Here is a 23457-nt window from a genome sequence, read left to right as displayed (position 1 = left end):
GCCTTTTAGTGATTTAATAGCGATTAACACATTAAAACATTAAAGATATTAATAATTGAATGTTTGATAGCATTGATAGCATAGATAGCAATGAATGTTTGGTTGTAAAGCATGTCATATACAGTAAGTATAGTTAGGAATTAATATGAGGTATCAATTGATTCAATTGTTTGACAATTAGTTGCATAGCATAACACATACAACACATACAACACATACAACACATACAACACATACAACACATACAACACATACAACACTGCATTCACTGAATCACTATATTATTGGATAACATGTAATACATATGTATTTGACTTATGATTGGCTAACAGTCACTGACGTAATGAGTGTTAGCTTTCATAGAGAGTTAGTCTTTGAATGAAAGAGAGAGAGAGAGAGAGTGTGTGTCAGTCAGTGTGTGTTAACAGTGAATGCATTGAATAAAAGTGTTGACAAAATGGCTGAAAAAGAGTCGAATTTCTTCAAACCTGAAGACAAACTGTCGACAACTGAATCAATCGTTCAGTTTTTATGGAATCCGAGAACCAAAGAGTTCTGTGGACGCACTGGTAGTTCATGGCGTATGTATACATATATCACACATAACACACCCTTTGATTTGATTGATATTATGATTAATAATTGCTTTGTTTTACAGTAAAGATCTTAATATTTTACATAATCTTCTACTTATGTTTGGCTGCCTTCTGGGCTCTAATGTTGTTAATATTTTATCAAACTATTGACCAACGAGTGCCCAAATGGCAATTAGGGGACAGTCGTATCGGATCCAACCCAGGTTTGATCGATTATATGATTACTAATACATTAGTTATGGCCTTAAAATGACATTTGCTTTACCACAGGACTTGGTTTCAGACCACGACCTCGTGATGAGAATGTGGAGAGCACTTTGATTTGGTTCAAACAGGGACACAAAGAAGAAAATTGGAACCATTGGAGGGACAGTTTGGTGACATTCTTGGAACGTATGTCTTAATAATAACTAATTTAATTATAGACTAATCCATCATATTATAGATAATTATGTGATATACTCTATATGTATATGTGATACGAGTATTACATATGTATAATATGATAGTTAATTACATACAATAATACTTTAAACAGATATTTTAAAATAGCCTTCAATTGATTTGATATGAATTTGTATGTATAGCCTATGAGAAGGCCAATGAGGCCAGTGCTGACAGAGGAGCTCATATCGATCAGTGCGATAACGGCAAACCTCCCAGTGATGACAAGTTTTGCTTTTTTGACATCAAGAAAATTGACAACAATTGCAGTCGTGGACAGGATTTCGGTTATAAAAGAGGCGATCCCTGTGTTCTGATTAAACTGAATAGAGTAAGACTTTGATTATATAATTTAATGAAATGATTTGATTATTAATACTATTATATATAATAGATATACAATTGGAAACCCGAACCGTTTACTCCGGATGATTTGAAAAACAGTAATATCCCGGATGAAATTAGACCCAAAATAGTTGCCAATCAAACTCAAACCATTTTCATCTCTTGTGAGGGAGAGGTATGTATAATATATACATATATATAGATATTTATTTATGTATTGATCTATCATTTATTGATAATTTTATAACCAGAATGCGGCCGACAAGGAAAACATAGGACCCGTTCAGTACTATCCACACCAAGGAATCGATTTTAAGTACTTTCCATTTACTAACCAACCCGGATATCTATCGCCATTTGTGTTCGTCCACTTCCAGAAGCCCACTCCTGGAGTGTTAATTAATATCGAGTGTAAGGCATGGGCTAGAAATATAAAACACGACCGAATGGATAGAGAGGGTAGCGTTCACTTCGAGCTATTAATAGACGGATTCTAGTAATGACATAATTATATAATTATATAAATTTTAGATTAGGTTTGATTTTTAGACATTTATAGTTTTATTTGAATTGATAACAACAGTAATTTAATTGAGTTAAAAATATTTTAATGCATTCTCTAATGATTCAACGATTCATACTCACAAAAAATGCAATTCATTTCAGTTTTAGTTATTATTATTATTATTACAACGAGTTTTGGTTAAAAATACATCATTAGTTATAGCATTTATGTTGAAATCTGTTATTGAGTTATTATTTTATTTTGTATTTTGATAGCCTATAAACTTGTGTAACTGCTATTCACAAACATAACTAGTATTTAATGAATGTATGGCAGCGCTGTTAATCAGCCATTACTTCATTTGAATTGAATTCATAAAATTACATTTTATTTGAACAGTATATAAATATATAACTATATAAAGTAATTTAGTAAAAAAAAGTTTGATTATTAATACAGTATATGTTTTATCAAAACATAGATTAACATAGATTTGTAACACTAACTGAAGTAATGGTTAGCTAACTTAAACAGCATTGCATTGATTGCTCATTGAAGTAGTTATTATTAACATAATATTAAATAATTAGAGATTCAGTTTCTTAATAATCACGAGTTAAAGCAAAGTTGTATTATAATTACATGTCATTTATTTTCACTTACCGTATAATATAAATCACTTACACAACACCCTAAACATTCAATTAATTAACATTAAAAGCGAATGATTTAATTTAATTTATAAAAAGCAATAATAATTAGAGATTTTTTCAGAGATTGGACACAATAAGCATTAGTATCGACAGATCTGTAGTTTGTTTTCTATGTCTTGATTACGATTTCACGATTTTGTTTGCTATTATATATATTTTTGAGATACAGATACACAACACATCCAATATAATAATAATAAACTTATATTTGTATTTAAGTGATAATTCTGTTAATTTTACGTAACAAATGTTTTGTATAAAAGATATTTAATTTGTAAAATATGATCACAAATTTGAAATCTAGTCTCGTTTTATGGAAAACATTCTACAAATAAATGGTTATTATTATAAAAAAAAATGAAAATTCCGTTCAATAGCTCTCTTCTAAAACTAATTGAATTATTCTTCAAATTAATCATAAATCGCAAAAAACAAATAGCCTTTTAATTAATGCATAGTTTGTATTAAATAAAGGTTTTACACTTGTAGTGCAATCTTATTTATATCGATTGTTTTATTTTATTATTTTAAATATATTATTATAAATATCATTTAATCGTTTAAATTTTATAAATTTTAATCTTTAATCGATTTTCTTGTAAATCGCTTTTAATATAATAAATGCATTGATAAGTATAGTTTTAATTAAAAAACAATATATTTATTCACATTTTAATAAAATACATAATTTTTATGTATTAAAATTTAACAATTTAAATGGCAATCTATACAAAATAATTTCAAGAATATAACATTTGCTATCTATTTCTTCGACCCCAAAGGTTTAGTTGAAATACAAAAAATAATATTTTATTAGAAATCCAAACGACTGGTGAAAAAATTTTAATTCGATTGTTGCTATAATTAAATATATATTAATTATATGACAAATAGTTATATAATTGACAATTAGTTGACTAACCAAATGTCTAATCGAGGTCTGGCCTCATTAGCACTTATGATATAAAGGGGAAAAAATATTGAAAACATTGCACCACTTAAATAATAACTTGGGATCAAATAAGTGACAATAGCTAGAGGTAAACCAAATCCTAAAAAGTAAGTCCAATATTTTTCTATAAAATGTAATCTTCGATGTAATTCCCATCCTATAAAACAATATCTCATTAGTAGACATTGATTATATAGTCAATGAAAACAACAATGAGATAAACTTAAAAAATTGAATAAAACTAAACAGGGACAAAAAACAAATATATACTGTATCAATATACCCATTGTATACATTGTTTATTACTGTATATTTGAATTTATAAGAAAAATATACAGTATTACAGGTGATTATCATTTTATTAATTATTTAAATTAGTCTCATTTTGTATGCAAACAAACCTAAATTAAACCACTTGTATTCAAAAGAGTAGAGAGAATACAATAGACTTAAATGGAAAATAGCGGCTAATTGTCCGACAAAAGGAATCGGCAAAAACTTGACAACCATTGACTGAAAATCAAATTTATAACAAAATTATTTTTCAATCAAATGATTGTTTATTGTATTGAAACCTGAATTAGAAATAAAATTTGAATTAAGAGACTGAAGAAAGTGTCGGCAATAAAGACGGGAATATTTCTGAAGGATCGCTGACGACCTCTGAATGCATTATCGGCGATGTCTTGAAACCACAACGCATTCACGACACGACTCAATAAAAAAAGAGGCAAAACCCAGAAGACTGAGAAAAAGTATGAAAGCATGGGTTCCAACCAAAACCATGTCATCGACACCACTCCTTCTTGAGATCCAAATATGAATTGGATCAGTAAGTATAGTAGTGATAGAATCACGTGATTGAACAACACTATTGACAACTGACCACTCATTATATCAATTGATTTATTGATTCAATACTCTTATCACTTACCAAAAAGACTCCGCCATTGAAGACAATACATTCAATGATTCTCTTCATAATATTGTTGGCATTATCTCCTCCACTATCTTCTCTAACCACACGTCTTATAGCAAACATACCAACCATTGCGTCGTAAACACCAGTCGTCACACCAATCATTATATCCTAAAAGTTAATCAAATCATTACAAGTCATTACAAGTCATTGCAATTAAGTATTTAATACCCGAAGTATATTCATATTTCTAACTTCAACTCATCCAACACTTCCAACAAATATTACTTCAATTCAATTGTCATTTGTTTAACAAAATAAATCAATATTTCTCACAAAATAACATTAATTTTGCAAAACTTTTATTTTAATTGAAATCATTTTTTTAGTTTTAAAATATAACAAAATATGATATAAACAATCAATTGTTTGGTATTTAATTTAAAAGCAATTATTTATTAATTATTTAATTGATTTTCGTTTTTATTTTCAATTTTTATAATATTGTGTATTATTTTATCACAATTTCATAAAATAATTGGCATTTTGTTTCATCAATAATGTCATGAAATTTGATTTTTTATTTATTAATGTATTATATAAATAATAATATTTTTAATACAATGAATATAATATTAAAATATTATCCAATTATTTAATTATTAACGTTATTTGTTTTCATAAACAGTCATATGTTGACAAATATAATATTAAAAAAAATACAATACTTTAATACAGTATTAACTAATAGTCATATGATATGATATTATTAGACAACATATACATTAAAATATTATCATTGATTTAATTATATTGAAATGATAACAATTAATGTGTTTATCATATATACTATATTATAGCCATACTATCAACAAATTATAATATCAAAGATATCTCATCGGTGTTCATATCTTTTGGTCCAATGGTTTAAAAGACATTTGAAGACAGTATTTGACAATTAATTATTTGAAATTAATATTACAATAACATTGAATATAATAATAATATCTATAATTAATTAATTGTAAGAAACCTTATTTTAAATTGAAAACACTGTCAAAACTAAACTAATGATATCATTGATGTCTTATACTGTATGATAATATATGTTAATGTATAGGTATTATATATCGATATGTTTTCACTGATAATTAATGTATTTATAATGTTTTATAAATTTATTGATTGAGACTAATAGTTGTGTAAGTTATAGACATATTTGGCTCCGGGAGATATTTATTTAAATAATGTGCCAATAAATCAGTGCCAAACCTCTATCTCCAGAAGCAGTTATGGTATCAATCAATATAAGACAAATCATTTGTGACTAAGTTTAGTAATAACTACGACAAGTGTTTTCATTTAAACTAATTTTTGTTACAATTAACAGACAATAAAACAATTATAGTGTCATATAATTGATTAAATAAAATGTTATCACTATTTCGTCAAAATATTTGTTCGTTTAATGCAAATAAATGTTTGACAAATGTTTTCAAAAGAAATGTCAAAAACTTTTTGGTTTCAAGAAGTTTTACAAATAGATTGTCAAACAATGAGAGCAACAATAGTGTCAAAACACTTATCAAACCATTGATATTCACAATTGGGGTATAAATTGATTGTTTTAATAATTAATTGATTTAATCTATTAAATTATAATTAATAAGTTTAGCGGAACTGTATATACGGTTAGTATTGTTTATAATTATGAGAACTCATTATTTGGTCAAACATTTGATTGGAGACAAAACTTTTACACCATTCAAGACAATCATATAAAGAGAAAAACCGGATCTCTTAGAAATGAGGTTTTATAGGTTTTTCAATAAAATATTAAATTAATTCATTAAACTTATATATACTTTATATTTTTATATGATTAAAACTAATAAATCAGTTAAACAAATGGTGGCAATCAAAGGATATATCATTCAAAGTTTTTTCATCCATTGCTGCCATCAATGTCCTGGTTTTCCTGTGTTGGAAAAGTCAAAGATTACATCCTTTTATGTTTAAATACTTTACCGCTTATTTTGATAGTACGTTAAATTGATATGAAAATTGCAATAATCATTGATTATTAATATATAAATTAATTTATTTGAAGAACAAGTGAAATGTTGGCCAATGTTATTGTCGACATTCAGTCACTATTCAATAACACATTTAATCTTCAATTTAGTGGTTCTTCACTCATTCACTAAAGTTGGTATCAGTTTGTTTGGTGTCGAGCAGTTTGTCGCTCTTTATTTAAGCTCTGGTATTAATATTATTAAATGATTTATTAGTTATCTATTTATTATACTTTATATTTTAGGAGTTATTTCATCGTATGGTAGTTATATGACTAAAGTATTGCTTAAAAGAAGTGGATCATCTTTAGGAGCGGTAAACAATTAATGAAAACAATAGGAAATCTATAAAATTAAATGAATTTATTGTTTAAATAGTCGGGAGCTATACTGGGAATCCTTGCCTCGTGTTGTATTGCAAGACCAGACTTGGAATTAGTTATTATATTTCTACCATTTTTTACCATTTCTTCGGGAATGGCTTTAAAGGCCATAATAGCAATGGATAGCTTTGGAGTGTTGTTGGGTTGGAAACTGTTTGATCACTCGGCACATCTCGCAGGCACTCTGTTTGGTGTTTGGTATACCAGTTATGGACAGCATTTTCTGACACAACACCGACACCAAGTAATTGATATTTGGCAAAGAATTAAATCAATTTGATTTACTTTAATTTATTATATAAACAAATAATTTTTTTCAGTAAACATAATATATTTATCATAATGTTTATACAAAATAATAAATGTTTGTAATATTCAAAACTTATAAATGTTAGCATAACTCGAATTCCAATCTCTTTCAAAAATTTCTTGTAATTGATCTCTAATACTATAGTGACTTGAGTTTGTGGGTGTAATAGCAATGCCAACACCGGCTGTGTTGACAAAATAGTCTGCAGACCAGTTGGATGTACCGATATATGCTGTTTGATCGGTTACCATATATTTGTTGTGATTAACTCTAGCAAAAGGTATGTCTGCCTGTTGTGGTGTAAACGCCGGAACAACAAATAGTTTGCATTCAATGTGAGCCCCAAATACAGAGCTGTCATTAAAAGCTGCCAAAGATTTTAAAAACAAAGGCATTGATTTACGGGTATTATTCCAATGACTGGCCAATAATCGGACGTTGACTTTGCGGTCAATCACTGCTTTCCTCAACTCATTATCGATTAGTGGCCAAAAGGCCCTATAGTTAGAGTATAGATATTGTGGATAATAATCCATTACAGCTATATATATATATTTATTGGCATTTCTTATGATTGATAAAATGGCTGAAATATCATTTGTGCGACCATTTGGACAAAAAGATTTTGGAGATGAAGACATAAATACATTATAAGGCTTCTCATTGATTGAAAGTGAAAGTGGATTACTTTTATTATAGTTTGTGGACCAGTCTTGTGGCCAACTCTTGGGAATCGTTGCATTTGTTGTTCCCAAATACCAGTATACCTGAAATATTTTGATCAAATCGTTTGCTAAAACTGAACAATTATATAAAACAACACCCATTTCCTTGACATGAGTTAGTGATCTCCAGTCCATATTAGCGCTACCGATATAAACATGTTTTTGGTCAACAATTATAAACTTTGTGTGCAAAACACCGGCGCCTATAAGTCTTGTAAAGTTTAGTTGACGTATGTTTGCTACAGAAGCCAGAAGTTGTAGATCTGTATTGTTTGTTGTCGTCTGATTGACAACAATACGAGTTATTAAGTCTCGTCTTCTCGTTGTCGTCACTATTGTGTCCAATATTTCTTTACCTTTAATGCTTGAATTGTCCGGATGTGGCATCACATCTGTTCCTAATAGTGACCAATAAAACGATGCGATGTCTAGTGTTGTGGTAGCGCTTGAAATCAATGCAATCATCTCTTTGAAAGTGTCTTTAGTTGTAATACTTGAGTTATATGTCAGACCAATAGGTATTGTCTCCACTAAATTGGCGTTACATTCATCTGAGTTTAATTCAGTTTCAATTGAACTAAAAACAGTATTAAATGTCGACAATAATACACAAATTAATATTAATTTAAAACACATTTTATTAAATAAGATATTCATTTTGAAAAAGTTTAATAATTTGTGTTAACAATTCTGATGACTATTAAAAATAAGTACTAAATGTCAATATTGATAATAAATTAAAGATAAAACTTTAATTAACTATGTTTTAGATATATATATATATATATATATATATATATATATATATATATATATATATATATATATATATATATTATAGTAGTTAAATGGAAAATAAATATTTATAAATATATTACAAATTATAGATAAAATATAAATAATTATTATTTGCATTTATTTATATTTATTTATATTAATAAACTGTTTAATTGCCTAAATTTTTGTTAATTTTATTGATTATTACTAAAATCTTGAAATATCTAAACAATCAATGTTCAGTCAAATATATAATACATTGATGCACTAAAAGTAATTTAATTTAAACTTTACAATAACTATTTACGAGATATGATTAAATAAAAACTATCTATAATTTTATATTTATATTTTATAACAAATTGTTACAATTATATATTATTAAAATCTACAATGAACTTAAATTTTTTATTAATCAATAATATTATGTCAATTTAGAGTAAGTTTAATATTATGTAATAATAAATGTGTAAAGTATATCTACTTTATATCTGATGATAACTTATATATAGAAATATTTCACTTAAAATAAATAATAATTTAATTAACAAATAGACATAAATTTAACATTTATACCAATAATAGAAAATATTTTACTTTCTATAACTTTATTACTTTTTCAAAAAACTGCCGACTATTTTATGAGTCAATCTATTGACTTAAATCCCTATATAAAGGATAGCACTGACCATACCTTTTATGCTTCGATATGCCAGTGCTTATGACTGCAACATATTAACTACAAATGTATAATAAATTCATAATTAAATAAAATAATAATTTAAAAATACAATGAGTTTTTTTAATGTATTGGTGCGCCTAATAAGCAATTGCCGTAAAACTCAACTAATGTTTTACAAATGTAATTAATATTATCTTAAATACAGTTTTAGTATTACAGTTGAATACCATTTGTAATTTGACATTAAAATAATAATAATATTATGAATTTTTTGTTTTATAAGTTTGTTATAAGAATCTATTAACAGTATTAAGTGTTTTAACTAAAAATAGTTTGTATAATATTATGTCGTATATAATGTTTAACTTTTATTATTATGCAATTGTGATGCATTTCACAACACTTTATTTAGTACATTGAATATATATTTTGATTTTAAATTTGATTTAAAGTTTTTCAAGGATTACTCTCATTAATATTAATTATTTATAATTTAATTAGTTGTACAAAACTCAAGGCAAATCTGAAATTAAAAGACAACATAAAATTTTTTAGACATACTTTGTGACAATAATAATGTAATAAATCGGTAAAAAATTAGTGAAAGTGATTTTTAAATAAAATAGATATGAATGAATTGGCCTAGAACAAAATTATTTTTTTAATTCTAAAAATATAAATGTCTTAGTATTTAGTAATTAAGTCAATTTGCTAAATCTATATTTAATTTAGAATAAATTACTATTTTAATTAAAATTGAAACCAATTATCTATTTAATATATAATTTGAATTATTTAATAAAACACATATCATATTATAATTTAAATTTCTATACAATTACAATTAATATCAAATTTCTATAACTAACCATGAACACTTTAAATATTTAAATGAAAAAATGTATTTTAATAAATATTTGTTCTATATTAAATAGAAAATTGGTTTCAATTAATAATTAATTGAAACTTTATCATCAAAAATCATGATTGAAAATAAAAACATTTTTATATAACTAAACAATAGATAATTTATTTCGAAAAACTATCCCTGCTTATTTTGCATTGTTTCGATCTCTGTTATAAAAAAATCACGAAATTTGTAATTAAATTGATTGTTATGCTAAACGTTATAAGAAATATAATATTGTTTGAAAAATAATTGGTAGAAAATAGTTTGAATTTTTAATTGAATTGACATATTTGTCACACATATCAATGGATTTGTGGTGTACCACAGGTCCCGATGGGTTGGGCGACAAAAAGATAATATTACCGATGGATTGCAGACTTCAAAGCATTAAAATGTTTAAATGCGATCAAAACAATAAAGAAAACCCGTTTGTTGTCAATGAAAAATTGATTGAAAATTCAAAACAGATCAAAACTAATACATTAAATCAAGTCTTCAATATCACACAAATGGCTCAGTTATTACACCAAAGCGTTGAAAAAATGGAAAACTCTTGTAATTATTTTATCGGTAGTAAAGAAAAAATGGTATTCATTGGACCAGTTATTTATGAGATTCAACCGTCAACTTATGGTAAACTTAATGGTAATAATTTTGTCTTTTACGACAAGAATGCTGTCAATGATAGCGATAAATTTGAGCCGCCATTAGATCACCAAATTGGTGTAACACCTCATAGAGATAAAGATAAAGATAGTCTGATATTTATATTTAAAGGAGGTGTCATTACAGTCAAATCAGGATCTTATATAGTATTCAATTTGCCGGTAGTAGTGGTCAGATCAAGTGGTGACTATTTTACTATAAGTGGTGGTCAATACAATAGATTAAGAATCAAAACGGGTGTTCACATTGTTTTGCTCATCGATTTGGGAATACCTATTCCGGTGATATTTATTAGATCCAACAAAATTCTTGAGGAAGTGAGTGCTGTTGAATGTCAATTGTCTATAAAAAGTACAGAAAAGGAGTCTTCATTTGAAAGAAAGCTTAACATTGAAAGGATTACCATTGAAGACATTTCTGATGACAAATACATTCCTCAGTATATTTTTGATTGGATTCATTCTAAAGGTTATGACCTCGAAAAGGGCACCGGAAGGGCATTGTTAGGAATGGGAGAATCATCTATTGTCAGACGTGGCACTAGAATTACAGACTCAACACCAATCGCCGCAAAGATAATTGTCAACGAAAACAACGAACTCAAGAAACGCAATCAAAGTCCACCACAAGAATTGTTAATCATTAAAAAGATGAATCACCAGAATATCATAAAAATTGTTGACACATATTGTTTGATTGCAGAACTACCGAATCAAATGTACAGAATGTCATCTGTGGTGATAATGGAGTTATCATCCGAAGAAAATTTGAGAAAAGTTATTGAAAAGAAAGGAAAAATGAGTGAAGAAAATGCTAAACCTGTGTTCAAACAAGTAATTGAAGCCATTGTGTATCTTCACACCAACCAAATAGCTCACCGAAACATACGACTTGACAATTGTCTTGTTTTTGACAACAATATTATCAAATTGTGTGATTTTAGTCGTGCTGTAGACCTGTCTATAAGTAATGCCAATAACGGAATTGAAAGTTTGTCTTTCAAGTATATGCCGCCAGAATTCTTTGAGTCACCACAAGAGGTCGATCCCTTCAAAATAGATGTTTGGATGACTGGATATTTGGCATATTGTCTTCTCAGTGCAAACTTTTCGCCGTTTGGAAGTATTTCTCCAAACGATAAAAACACTAATTCTTCTCAATTTCAGTCTTTCAAGAAAAAACAGACAACAGATCTAATGACAGTAATTAAAGAAATTCCAAAAATCAATGAAAATGGCATTAATTTATTGCAACAAACTTTTAAATCAGATCCAAATGAGAGAATTAGTTCAAAAAAATTATTGAAACACAAATGGCTTAAATAAAACCACAAAACATTTTATACAAATGTCTCAAATGTATACAAATTCTCAATTAATAAAATATATTTATTAATTTTAAAAATAGTATTCATGTTATTCAGTTAACTAAATTTTAAACAATTAACTATTGATGTCAAACAATTTATTATATTTGTCATAAAATTAATGAAATATTTATACAATTAAGGATGTTTAGAGTAGTACATACAGTAGTATAAAACACTAATTGAATGTCAATTTTATATTGCTAATTTAAACATATTAATAATTACTCTAGTGTTATATGCATTAATAAATGTCATTTTAAAATTATTATAATTGATAAAAATGTCAAATTTATTTCATAGCATATGTAAATAAATAAATAATAACACTTAATGTAAACCCTATGGGAAACAAGTATCGGGAGATGAGATCAATTCTGTTAGTATTACTCCTAAACCCTGTTATAGCGTATACTTTAAACCATTTTTGACTCATTTCTGACTTTGCAATTGGTTTGGCTTTGGATTCGTTGGAATTCTAATACAAATCAATAATAATACAGAATATAAATAAAATTGTTTTAATCTTTTAAATTGATATAACATTTACAGAGTTAACAATTTCTGTATCAATTTTGTTGGTTTGTTTTGTTTGTCTATTATCCTGGTAAGTTATTGCAAACGCGTATTCAATTAATGCCAAAAATACAAACGTTATGCATATAATCATCCAAACATTTATAGCTATTATATACGAAACGTTTACTTGTGAAGTCTGGTATTGTTGAGTAATTAAAGCTAATAGTGCTGTAATTACCTAAATATTATTTAATAAATTGAGTATATAATTTAATATATCATAAATATTAACATTTTAGCTATTAAATTATTTAAAATCATAGCATACCAGTGCCACTCTAGCCGGATAAGCGCCAGTTGGGATCCAGAAGCCAACAAAAGACATAATCACTATTATAGCACTGGGAATGTAATTCTTCAGTATATAGAGTCCTAAAAGTCGTATCAATACAACGCGTCCCCTAAGACATGAAAATTTTCCTAAAATAATAAAAATACAAATAATTATATTAATTTTTATTGTAAGATATGATATTAAAACAATAATTTTATTAATAAATACCAATTATATAGGTCTTTGTAAGAGTTTCAGCCGATGATTCAGATATAGAAAATTGAGTCCTAAAACATATTATTAACAAATTATGAGAGATATATATATATACTAATAATTTATTTTTATTGAATATATTTATTTATAAAATTTAATTAATTAATTACATATAAAGACGTTTAGTTAGTGAAAACTCTTTCCAATTCAAAATAACGGTGTCTATAGTGTGAGAAACTAAAATAAATGTATAAATAATAGCATTATATATACAATAAAATAATGAAATATTGATATTAATAATGAAAGTAATTTATAATAATATTTATTATATACTGTAATATATAATATTCAATACATACGCGACATAATGTCTATAAAACATTGTTGAGAGTCGTGTGGAAACCTCGAGAACTCCATTTCACAACTTAATTGCAGAGATATTCTTGACATTCATTGTATATAATATATAAAGTTTATAATTCATCAAAATATACACAATAATTGAAATAAATAAATAAAAATATTTAAATAATCACATATAATGTCAAACTAAATATTTTAGATAAATTTAACATTATAAATTTGTTAGCATTACATTCTACAGTATAAATTAAAAATATTTTAGGTATTGTTTAGTAAAAAAATCAAAAATATAAATATAATTTTTTATATATAGTATTTAATGAACTTTTTTATTTCTAAATTTTAATATTTATAATTAAAATAATTGAACAATTAATTACTTTAGAGTTAAAGTGTATAACAAATTAATGTACTATTAATTGAAGTTTACGATTATATTTTAAAATTTATTATTATTACACTGATTTAGTGTTCATTATTCTCAATTAATAATTGATATGGAAATATATTTATGATTGATTTTACTAATGATAAATCTAGTTTTTTAAATATTTCATATTTAAAGAAATAGCTATTTATGACATATATTTTCAATAAATAATATTATTTTGATATGCTATACAATATATAGTATATCATTATTCATTGTTATTATGTGATTTTTAAGCAATTCACATAAACATTATTCAACAAATTTGACTAATAATGACATTTTTATTATAGGCATTCATAAATTTATATGCATTTGTCTATAAATATACTGTTTTATATAGTATACAGTATTCATCAATACATTCAATATTATATAACAAGTTTTAATGCTTTGGTTTAATGGGCAGCCAATAAATGATTTGATTTTAACGTATGTTAATATTTAATAGTTAAAAAAAATATAAGCATAATAAATATATAACAAGTATTTTTTAAAATATTTTCTTTTATAATAAAAGATTTTTTTTTTTAAATTGTATCAATTGTTAATCTATCAATAATAAAAATAATGTCAAACCTGGAGGCCATAAAAACATTGGTTGTGTTAGTGATGACAAAATATTGTGTGGGAAATATGATGTCCGGCACCCGACCGTCCAATGCATTCTTGAAGTATGCGTCCGGAATCCATAATTTTTTTCTCCATGTGTTGTCTAATACCAAACTTTTGGTCTCATTTAAATAAAACGACTGAAGTCTATGATCAGTCCAATATTGATGATAAAATACATCCATCACATATGTCTATTAAATATATTAAATTAGTCAAATTCAATTAACTTATATCATTTAAATTTATTTTTCTATTTTTATGTATAATATACGCCCATATTAAGTATCTGTTAAATAATTGTGTATTAATATTTAATTTAATTACAATTTCTATTAAATTAAATTGAATTATTAAAATTACTTTTAATGATATGATTTTAAGATAAATTAGTTTATATTATATGAACAAATTAATACAATTATAATATATTTCATTAATTTAATAATACAATCAATAATTACAAGTTCTGTTTCTTTAACGGATCGTATGCTAAGCACAGACACCGAGATATCAACGTTAACGGGTTTACCTGAAAATTAACAATTTAATGATTAATTAAATATATAAATAATTATTTATATACTATATATAAACATATATTTAGTTTTTTAATAGATTTATATGTTATTAAATTATCATTAATATATGTAAATAATAATAAACACAAACCATTCATGTTTGGGGGAAAACTTGGATCATAATTAGGCGGTATTATTGAATCCAATATACGATTATCAGATCTATTAATACAATTTAATATTAGTTAATATAGATATTTATTTTTAACTACTAATATATCGTACATATACTTACATTGAAGTTAAACATTTAGTAGGAGATGATGTAAATGATAATATGATAAATGATAGATATATTGATATAATTTTCATTTAAAGCTCTTTATTATAACCAAATAAAATTGTATTTAGAATTAACATAAAGTTTAGATTACTCAATTTATAAAAATTAATATTTAAATTAATAAATAAATAAATAAATAAATAATACTTAATAATATTAATCTTTTAAAATTATTAAAAAATAATTGTTTACTGACTTTCGTTTTCATTAATTGAATTCAAAACAATGAAAAAATTTGAAGTCATAACAAACAAACTTAAAAATTTGCTAATAGTATTCAACCACAAATTATTATAATTATTTGCTTTAAATGTTTTTAATTATTATTATCACACATTTGCTAAAAATAATATTCTGTAATAACAATGTTGTGTTTATATTTAAACAAATAGTGACTAATTTTAATAATGATTTAGGGGTACATTATATTCATTGAATTTAAGTTTTTATGCACTTTTACAATGAACTCACATTAAAAGCTCATTCATTGCATGTAAAGTATAAAAGTAATTACAATAATAGCAAAACAACTTATTGTGTGAAGAAATGAATGAATCATTAGTTTGAGTTTCAGCCAAAAAGCTAATAAAAATTAAAGTATTGAATCATTTTTGTTGTTTTTTGATTACTTTTAGATTATTTGTAAAGTTTTTTAAGTGAGTGAACCAAAAAAAATTCAAAAATAAACAGTTTTATAAACAGTTTTACTTTTTAAATATATAAATAAATATTTTTAAAGAAAATTATAGCTCAACTAATAGTAACTTGACATAGCAATCAACAAAACTAATAACATAAAAATATTTTTGCTATTTTTATGTAGGTTTACAAAAATATGCTAATATTGCACGCATTTATCTGCATTTATATAATTTTCTCATAAGTAACATTTAAATGCAAACTTAAACTTTAAATTATAACTACATTACAAATAAATTGTGTAATATATTCTCATTTTATTTAACATAAAAATCAATATTTCAAAAAATAATCGTATATTACATTAAAGCAAAAAAATCAATAGTAATTTGAGAAATAAAGTACTTTTATTTATCTTAAAAACAAAATATAGCCATTAAAACCAATTTAAAATAATAATCTACATTATTAAATTATCAAACAAATATTTATAAGATTATTAAACTAAATATAGATTTACGACAACTTATATTAAAACACATTAAATATCACATTTGAGATAATGTTTAAAACCATATAAGAAGTTATAGCAAAAGATGAGATTTGTGTCAATAAAATATAGTAATAATTTTAGGATTATTTTCTTTAATAATTAAAAATTATTGTCTAAAATATTATTATCTAACTAAATAGAAATTATAATTTGGTTAACTTTAAATATTTATATTACAGTTTAATATTATAAGTTATATTTTATAATCATACTTTTATTTAAATTACCTTGCTACAAAAATTTTAAAATATCAGTCAATATATAAACAAAAAAATAGACAATTATAAATAAATTTAACCAAATTTTGTAATTTAATCAAAAGTAATTTAATTAAAAGTAACAATACATCAGAACATCCTTTTGTTTGTTATATTTAATGAATTTGTATTTTGAAAATAAGTTAAAATTAAAAATATTTTTCTTAAAAAGTAATAAATTCAAATTATTATTAAATAGACTTAAATTCAATATTTTTTGTCTTATTTAGCACATATTGTATATGCAATTTCTCTACATATATTGTCCATCAAATAAATGTCGACATATTTTTGGACTTTGACTTAAACCTCTAAGTGATCATACATTTCATGCCTGTCCTTCACGACTGCAACTATTAAACTAAAATTGTAATACAGATTCTTATTCAATGATATTTGTAAAAATACAATTAGTTTTAATCTATTGGTACACAAAAAAAGTAAATATCGCCAAATTTCAACAAATTATAATAAAATTTGATAACTTGTAAATATGAAAACAAATTAAAGATAATTCATACTCAAATGCAGTTCAAATAATTTAATAGTTAATATAATGCCCAATATATTAATTTATTTTTAAAAGTTTAACTGTTTAAATACTACATAATACAACCTTATATATCAATAGTATCATTACATCAAACAGTGTAAATTTCACTTAATTTTTTAATAATTAAATCATATTTAATACAAGTACACTATATAAATTATATTAATAACAATAATTAAGTAGAGTATATATTGATAAACTAAATTATTTAGTAAACTAACTTAAACAGTATTACTTACAGTTTGAATAAAATTACTATAAATTTTAATAAATATAAACAAATGTATAAATAATAATTATAAAAAAATATATAAATGGAAATATAACTCTTGAATACAAATCAAGATTAATGTTATTATTATTATTATTATTATTATTATTGATTTTGAAAATACTATTCAATAATTTGGTAATAGATGTTTTGTGATTATTAATAGGATTATGTGTGTCATCGCTATCATTGTCATTATCATTACATTCATTGTTGACAGTAATATGTAATTTATTTTGAAGCAAACGTATGGCAAATACGAACTCAATGAGAGTGGAAAAGACAAAAGTGATGCAAACAAACATCCAAACACTTAATGCATTAATAACTGAAACATTGAGATCTTGAGTTTGTTGTACTGTTAGTGCTAACAGTGCTGTTATAGTCAGACCAACTCGTGCCGGGTATGCGGTGGTTGGGATCCAGAAGCTCACAAATGTTAGAATAACTATAAAAAGGCTGGGAATGTAATGTTTTATAATAAAGTTACTGACATTTCGCTTCATTGTTAGACTCCCTCTTAAACAAGAATAGGTACCTAAAAATAAGTTATTTTTATATTAAAACTTTATACTGTATTACATAAATATTTAAAAAATAAATTTTTAATACTGTAATGAAATTGACATTTCAGTTAAAATTTTAATTTTTTATAAAAATAATTCTTTTTTTAATATTAGACATTAATGTCACAGCAATTAACTATAACATTGGAATTACTTTTGAAATCATAAGACTTTTAACTATTAACATAAACTATAGGACAAAATTATATACAAAAAATATATATAAACAAATAAATGTTAATTGAATATAAATACCAATATCTTCATAAGTTTTGACACAATTTTCTACGGAAACATTTGTAATAACAAATTGTGGTAAATATATATGTTTTGTCACATGAAATCGTCTCCATTTATATCTCAATATTTCGATTGTATTAGAAACTAAAGATTACAATTATAATATATAATAAATAAAAATAATAAACAATTAGTAATAATCATATTAAATAGTTTTGTGAATTCAGATGTGATAAATATGTTTGATTGAAATGTTTAGTTAGTTATCAATAATAAGATACTTTACATACGACTTGATAATTCAAAATTACACATTTGTGTATCAAATGGATATTTAGCGAAATCCATGTCACAACTGAACTCAAGAGTCAATTTGATAGCCATTAATACTTTGGTCTGATTTTCAATTGTGAAATATATAATAGGATCCAATATGTTGTTAACCGACCCATCGATGGCATTGCAAAAGTATGTGTCGGGAGTCCAGAGCTTGTCTTTCCAGTTGTTGTTTAGTCGTAATTTAGTATTGACCTCAAGTCCTGTCGGTACACGAAGTCTATTATCAGACCAGTATTGATGAAAAAACACGTCGACAGCAAATGACTGTATAATTTTCATTTATTTAAAATAAATATCTATTATTAAGTTTATATAAAATAACAAAAAAACAGGAAACAAAACACTATCTATAATCATAAAATTTAAATAATGCCTCTTAAGTGCATTTTTATATCCTCATAAATTGTTTAAATTGCTAAATAAAATCGAAAATAATTGTATTTATCAAATCTAGATTTTTGTTAAAATCTAAGTTCAAATAAACCTATAAAAAAAGTATATAATTATCACATTTTAAACAAATATTTGTTGAAACTCTATATTTCAAAAATAAATTTTAATTTAATTTAAAGTCATGACAAATTTTAAATATTATTTAAACTTAAATATTATATTTTTGTTGGTATAAAGTGATAAAATTAGATAAGCATAAACTAGTGTTAAACTAATCAATATGATTATTATGAATGAATATGCTATTAAGTTTATATGATTTATCTGAATATGTAATAATATAATATAAAAAAATACAAATCAAGTATATTATTGCTTAATACCAAAGATTTTTCTTTTATAGATCTGAATGATAATATAGAGACGACCACTTCAACATCAATCGGCGTATTATTAACTACCGGTGCTATTAAATAGTTATAATTTGTTGGCAAAATCTCATCCATCTTCCAGTTAGTATCGCGACTCTTACGACTGACAACAATAACATTAGTAGTATTATTAGAGAATGGATTATATGGTATGTATTGTACAATAATATATAGTATTTAATAAAATATAATTCTTGATATATATATATATATATAATGTGACAAAAAGCAATTGATTGCACTTATATATACTCACAGAATCTCAACGTATGGACCCAATTGTTGACACAAAGCATTGACTGTCAAAATAATTAAAAATAATAGACATTGAATTGCAATCATGTCTTAATAAACAACTATTTTGATGGTTTTTCTGGTAACATATAAGACCATAAAATTAGTTTATTTATTACAAATAGACATTTTTATATACAGTACAGCATAGCATTCATTGTTAAGTATATTATTGTTTAGAGTTTAGAGTGAAAATCTTAAACATTAATTTATATCAAACAATAATTGTTATCATTTGTTTTGCTGTTATTATTACAATCTTACAAAATAAATAGTTGTCCGATTGACATGACTAGCATATCAACAATAAATTTGTAATTCAAATAAATTAATATAAAAATAACAAAATAACTATAGTGTCGTTACAGGTGTTTTGTCATATATTATACTGTATTAAAGGACATATGTTTTGAATAAAGTCAAGGTTTCATAAAATATTATAATAAACGGAAATAAAGTGTCATAATTATTATATTTAAATTATTTGAAATCATGTTTTAGTTTTTTATAACTTTATATAATTAATTCACAAAACATAAGATAATTTGCAAAATTTATTTACTTTATAAATATAAATTTTACAAATAAAATTTTGTAATTGTCTATAATTGAGTATTTATATAATTTTTAAGTTACATACATATCTACATACTTTATACTTAAAAATGCAAATATTAAGTAAAACTTATCTATAGTATAATGAGTGAAATTTTTAATAATTTTAATAAAATTTACGTACAATTTAATATAATCTTACATATTATTGACATTAAAAACCTTACGATTATTTAGTAAAAACTTTTATATCTTATTATTACTACATATACAACATTTTTGTTTACAAACTATAATTAATAGTGATTTCTATTATATTTACTAATATTTACTATTATTTATTGTTTGTAAAAATTATTTTCAAATTATAAATTTATTAAAATACAAGTTAATTATGCGATATATTAAATAACATTTGAAAATAATTATATTTTCATGACATTAAAATTAGTCTTTAGATTTGAAAATAGAAATTCATTTTCTTTTAATATATTAATAATGAGTTTTGATGTTTTGATGGTTTGATGGTTTGATTAATTATTAATAACAATAGTATAGATAATTAATGTAAATTTCATTAAACATACAACACTTTCCTCGTATGTTATTATGTGACTGTAGAGCACAAGTAATTTATTTTTACATTAAATATTCATTTTCTCGATATTAAAGTGACGTTAATTAGAAATATATATAGATTTCTAAAATAATAAACTTTTACAAACCTTTTTAGCTATAAATACGGTAAGAACTCAATTAATTCATCTCAATCTCAACTAAAAGATTCAATAAAAATAACTTTAATTTTTATGCTTTTTATTATTAATAAATGTTTATACAATAAATAATATAAAACATAAGATTAGTATATAATTTATATTAAAATAATAATTATATATATAAGACATGAGGAAAAATTAAATTTAATATTAAAATTATATCTGTTATTACTTAAAAAACAATTGCCATAAAAACTATTTTTATTTATAAAAATATGTTATTAGTGTTGGCAAAAGAGAAATTTATAGAATGTTTCTAAAATAAATTTCTATCTATGGGATCTCCATGGTTAATTTTGTTCTCTAGATATTTGTTATCATGTAACAATACATTGTTTTTACAAGTAATAATTAAATATATTCTTAATAGTATTTTAATTATTAATTAAAGTAAAAATAAATTAATTTAATTATATTAAACTATGATATATAGAATAAAATTTTACAAAACTAATTATTATATAATTATAATAATTTTATATATAGGTATCCCATTTTGTACAGTACTATACCATAATATTGTATACAATATACTACAGTATATAGTATATGGTATATAGTATAATATTATCTAACGTTATATAATAGTACATATGTATTATTAATATAGTATTACAATAGCTATAAATATGGGGATCCCATAGTATACCATTAAAGTTAAATTTCAATAGAAATTTTCTAGAAACTTTATTCTACTATAAGATTCTTTTATAAATCAATTGTATTATTATATTATAGTATACGGTATACACAAAATAAAATATGATTACAATATAAATCAGTATAATTTTAATTAAGTGAAATTTTTGTGATTATAAAATAAAATTTTAGTAAAAATTAATTCATAATTCAGTTATTCATAATTCAATGACTACTAATAAGAATTCAATTAAAAACTTTTATAAACTCTTAATTTTTTAATTTTTTTTAATTATAGCGAAATAACTTTATTTAACTAATTTATTATAATTTGCTTTGAGATTTATGTATTTACCAAAATGTTATATATTATTTTCTACATATTAATTAATTGAAGAAATATTTTTAAAACTTAAATTATTTACTTTAAAAATTTAATTAACACAATATTTAAATTTAAATAATATACAATATATTATTATACTAAATAGTACATTATACTTTAAAGTATAATTTTAAATGAAATTATTTATTATTAAAATAATAGTATTTATTTATAAAATCATATAGTAAATTGTAATATATATATATATATACTGTATATAAAGGAGATTAAATATGAATCCGTAATTTTTGAAATTTCTAACTTTAGAATTGTTTATTTCCATTATTTTTAGAATAAAATTTTTTTATCATGTAAATTTAATAGTAAATTTCTTTGTCTTTATTTATTAAATATTTATTTTATTGTCTCATAAAAGATAAAAATGGTAGAAAGCTTAAAGTCAAGTGACCTATAATTTCTAAATTCTACTATTTTAGATTAATCACCTAAAAATAATAAAATAAAAATGGCAAAAAATATTTGTCAAGTTAATTCAAATGTCCTTTATATTAGCATTAAATATAAGTAGTTTTAAATTTTTAAAATTAAAACTATTAATATGAGAATGAATCAAAATCTGAAACTTCAATATAGATTAAAATGTTATTCTATAAATATTAATAGATTAAAATCAAATATATTTTATAATTTAAATATTAGATATATTAGATTTCATTTATGTAAAAAATAACAAAATATATTCTGTTTTAATAAAAAGATATTGTTAAATAATAAAAATAATATGAATTTACACTCAAAATATAGTCAAAATTTGACCAAATTTTTAGAAAATAGGCTGTAAAAAATTAATACATATGTTTGATTATTGCATAAGCAACATATAGATTAGGTAT

The 23457-nt window shown here is 23.5% G+C and overlaps 6 protein-coding genes across 6 annotated transcripts; 2 read left to right on the top strand and 4 right to left on the bottom strand.

Annotated features, from left to right (window-relative positions):
* The first annotated feature begins 338 nt into the window (after positions 1-338).
* On the top strand, positions 339-3076 carry LOC128965934 (sodium/potassium-transporting ATPase subunit beta-like). The gene is made up of 6 exons (XM_054312715.1): positions 339-581; positions 659-799; positions 867-989; positions 1184-1371; positions 1435-1560; positions 1637-3076. The coding sequence occupies exons 1-6, from the start codon at positions 458-460 to the stop codon at positions 1880-1882; spliced, it is 948 nt and encodes a 315-aa protein (XP_054168690.1). The 5' UTR covers positions 339-457; the 3' UTR covers positions 1883-3076.
* A 267-nt stretch (positions 3077-3343) lies between these two features.
* Positions 3344-4995, bottom strand: LOC128965668 (etoposide-induced protein 2.4 homolog). The gene is made up of 6 exons (XM_054312407.1): positions 4706-4995; positions 4490-4645; positions 4131-4436; positions 3957-4068; positions 3526-3712; positions 3344-3461 (listed from the first exon to the last, which is right to left on the bottom strand). The coding sequence occupies exons 1-6, from the start codon at positions 4718-4720 to the stop codon at positions 3362-3364; spliced, it is 876 nt and encodes a 291-aa protein (XP_054168382.1). The 5' UTR covers positions 4721-4995; the 3' UTR covers positions 3344-3361.
* Positions 4996-5905: 910 nt separating this feature from the next.
* LOC128965854 (presenilins-associated rhomboid-like protein, mitochondrial) lies at positions 5906-7212 on the top strand. Its single transcript, XM_054312631.1, has 6 exons — positions 5906-6085; positions 6145-6285; positions 6375-6516; positions 6585-6737; positions 6795-6865; positions 6928-7212. The coding sequence occupies exons 1-6, from the start codon at positions 5906-5908 to the stop codon at positions 7210-7212; spliced, it is 972 nt and encodes a 323-aa protein (XP_054168606.1).
* A 95-nt stretch (positions 7213-7307) lies between these two features.
* LOC128965852 (5'-3' exonuclease PLD3-like) lies at positions 7308-8621 on the bottom strand. The gene has a single exon (XM_054312630.1). It carries the CDS (start codon positions 8601-8603, stop codon positions 7308-7310), a length of 1296 nt encoding a protein of 431 aa, XP_054168605.1. The 5' UTR covers positions 8604-8621.
* Positions 8622-12625: 4004 nt separating this feature from the next.
* Positions 12626-15740, bottom strand: LOC128965767 (glycine receptor subunit alphaZ1-like). Its single transcript, XM_054312531.1, has 10 exons — positions 15662-15740; positions 15518-15588; positions 15310-15377; positions 14813-15039; positions 13800-13882; positions 13608-13674; positions 13450-13508; positions 13216-13367; positions 12919-13125; positions 12626-12846 (listed from the first exon to the last, which is right to left on the bottom strand). Exons 1-10 carry the CDS (start codon positions 15736-15738, stop codon positions 12661-12663), a joined length of 1197 nt encoding a protein of 398 aa, XP_054168506.1. The 5' UTR covers positions 15739-15740; the 3' UTR covers positions 12626-12660.
* A 2020-nt stretch (positions 15741-17760) lies between these two features.
* Positions 17761-20293, bottom strand: LOC128965851 (glycine receptor subunit beta-like). The gene is made up of 6 exons (XM_054312629.1): positions 20208-20293; positions 19904-20054; positions 19079-19391; positions 18804-18932; positions 18107-18520; positions 17761-17774 (listed from the first exon to the last, which is right to left on the bottom strand). Exons 1-6 carry the CDS (start codon positions 20291-20293, stop codon positions 17761-17763), a joined length of 1107 nt encoding a protein of 368 aa, XP_054168604.1.
* Positions 20294-23457: the final 3164 nt, after the last annotated feature.

This window comes from Oppia nitens, unplaced genomic scaffold (assembly GCF_028296485.1).
Source record: "Oppia nitens isolate AA-2021 unplaced genomic scaffold, nextdenovo-longstitch-racon4-pilon3 scaffold18_pilon_pilon_pilon, whole genome shotgun sequence".
NCBI lineage: Eukaryota > Metazoa > Arthropoda > Arachnida > Sarcoptiformes > Oppiidae > Oppia > Oppia nitens.
The sequence above is the reverse complement of the archived record's forward strand: the minus strand, read 5'-3'. Positions and strand labels throughout refer to the sequence as shown.